General features: G+C 46.2%; 1 protein-coding gene across 5 annotated transcripts in view; it reads left to right on the top strand.

The window, feature by feature from the left end:
- tbc1d22b (TBC1 domain family member 22B) overlaps nucleotides 1-1779 on the top strand; it is a 24519-nt gene that overhangs the window by 9528 nt on the left and 13212 nt on the right. For 2 of the 5 annotated variants that reach the window (XM_015389117.1, XM_015389119.1), the window contains 3 exons: nucleotides 757-927; nucleotides 1297-1367; nucleotides 1463-1738. In XM_015389117.1, the coding sequence (XP_015244603.1) occupies nucleotides 757-927; nucleotides 1297-1367; nucleotides 1463-1738 (518 nt within the window). The remainder of the gene's footprint in view (nucleotides 1-756; nucleotides 928-1296; nucleotides 1368-1462; nucleotides 1739-1779) is intronic. The other 3 variants (XM_015389122.1, XM_015389120.1, XM_015389118.1) reach the window with 3 other exon arrangements.

Here is a 1779-nt window from a genome sequence, read left to right as displayed (position 1 = left end):
CCAGATGCATTTGAGATATCAAAAAAGTACTCCAGAGTGTTGTTCAGCATGGGGGTGAGTAGAAAATGAAGGCTAATCATGTTTTGGGTTTACTATTCCTTTAAGACTGCCATGAAAAGATCAGATCCAGGTCGCATATGGGCCAAAAAATCGGATTCTGGTCACTTCAGGTGTGAACGTAGCCTTACAGTCGCCGCCCAATATACATGGAGCTTCAATTGCTGCCATTTTAGAATTAAATCATTAAAAAATTCTGGGCTATCCGAGTTTTGGCCGTATAAGGATACAAGTATTACCCTGTTTGTGTTTATTACACAATCTACCAAAATGATTCTGCGAGATCTGTCATTTTCTAAATAATTTAACTGAAATCTGAGGTATTTATTAAAAAGCAGGGCCACACCTCTAGCTTTAGATGAAAATGTAGGAAAAAATACACGACCAACCTCATTCCTGCGCAAGTTTAAATGTTCTATATCTGTGAGATGGGTCTCCTGAATAAAGCTTTGTTTCTTAAAGTATGTTAGAACTTTCCTTCTTTTTTAATAGGGTTGTTAATCTCTCTAACATTCAATGAAATGCAGTTTACAGCAGGAGTTCCCTGAATATTTCCTCTGCTGCTCATCGGCCCTGAAGTCACGGCATTCACCGCTGTGTGTTCAGTTCCTCGCTGCCGTTATCGTAGCAAAGATGTTATGTGGAGGAACATTTGCTTCACTCTCATTGAGAGTTCTCTCTGCTTTGGTTCTTTTGCAGCAGTTCGCTCTCCTCTGCAGAAGCAGCAGTCGCTCCCAGTCCGTCCCATCATCCCACTGGTGGCTCGCATCTCCGATCAGAACGCCTCGGGGGCTCCGCCCATGACGGTGCGGGAGAAAAGCCGGCTGGATAAGTTCAAGCAGCTGCTGGCCAGTCCCAACACCGACCTAGGTAGGGCTGCTCGGTGGCGCCCCTGCTGGCCGACTGAACAACACTAAAACCAATCCAGATAAAGTCTTACAAATGGTTCTGCTTAGTCAGGTTATATTTAACCTTTAAACAAGTTAACTAACCTCCCATCTCAGCCATCCAGGCAGCAGGAACTGGAGGTCTGTTTTTTAAAAAATGGCTTCTTAGCAGCCTCCAGAATACGGCTGTGGTTCCTGCTGTTTCTACAGTAGATCTCCCGTAGAACCGAATCAGACAGAATAAATGTCTTCCTCTGGGTGGGAAAGTCTAATGATGGAGAAGATCAGTTGGTGTAGCACGGGGTCAAAGCTAACCCCCTCCTCTAACATTCAGCTGCTCTCTGTTTCACAGAAGAACTGCGGAAACACAGCTGGTCAGGAATACCCAGAGAAGTCCGGCCAATCACGTGGAGACTCCTCTCCGTAAGGATCCTGACCTCCGGTCTAACAGGATTACATCACTCCTATAAAGCTACATCCAGCAGCTGGTTTTCACTCCTCTCTCCTGCTCCTTTCAGGGATACCTGCCAGCCAACAAGGAGCGCAGGGAGCTGGTTCTGACAAGAAAGCGAGAAGAATACTTTGGATTCATAGAGCAGTATTACCACTCCAGAACAGACGAGCACTATAAAGACACCTACAGACAGGTATGTTCTCCTCTGAGTGCTGAGAAGGCAGCAGATTACAGCTGTGAACCATTCTCTGCTCTGCTTTTCTGTTCCCATCAGATCCACATCGACATTCCCAGAACCAACCCCCTCATTCCGCTGTTCCAGCAGCCGGCGGTCCAAGAGGTGAGATGCTGTAGAAATGCAGCAGCTTTAATGCTGGGGAG

The sequence above is a fragment of the Cyprinodon variegatus genome, unplaced genomic scaffold (assembly GCF_000732505.1).
Source record: "Cyprinodon variegatus isolate N-32 unplaced genomic scaffold, C_variegatus-1.0 Scaffold447, whole genome shotgun sequence".
In the NCBI taxonomy this organism is placed as follows: domain Eukaryota; kingdom Metazoa; phylum Chordata; class Actinopteri; order Cyprinodontiformes; family Cyprinodontidae; genus Cyprinodon; species Cyprinodon variegatus.
This window is presented reverse-complemented; position numbering and strand designations above follow the sequence as displayed.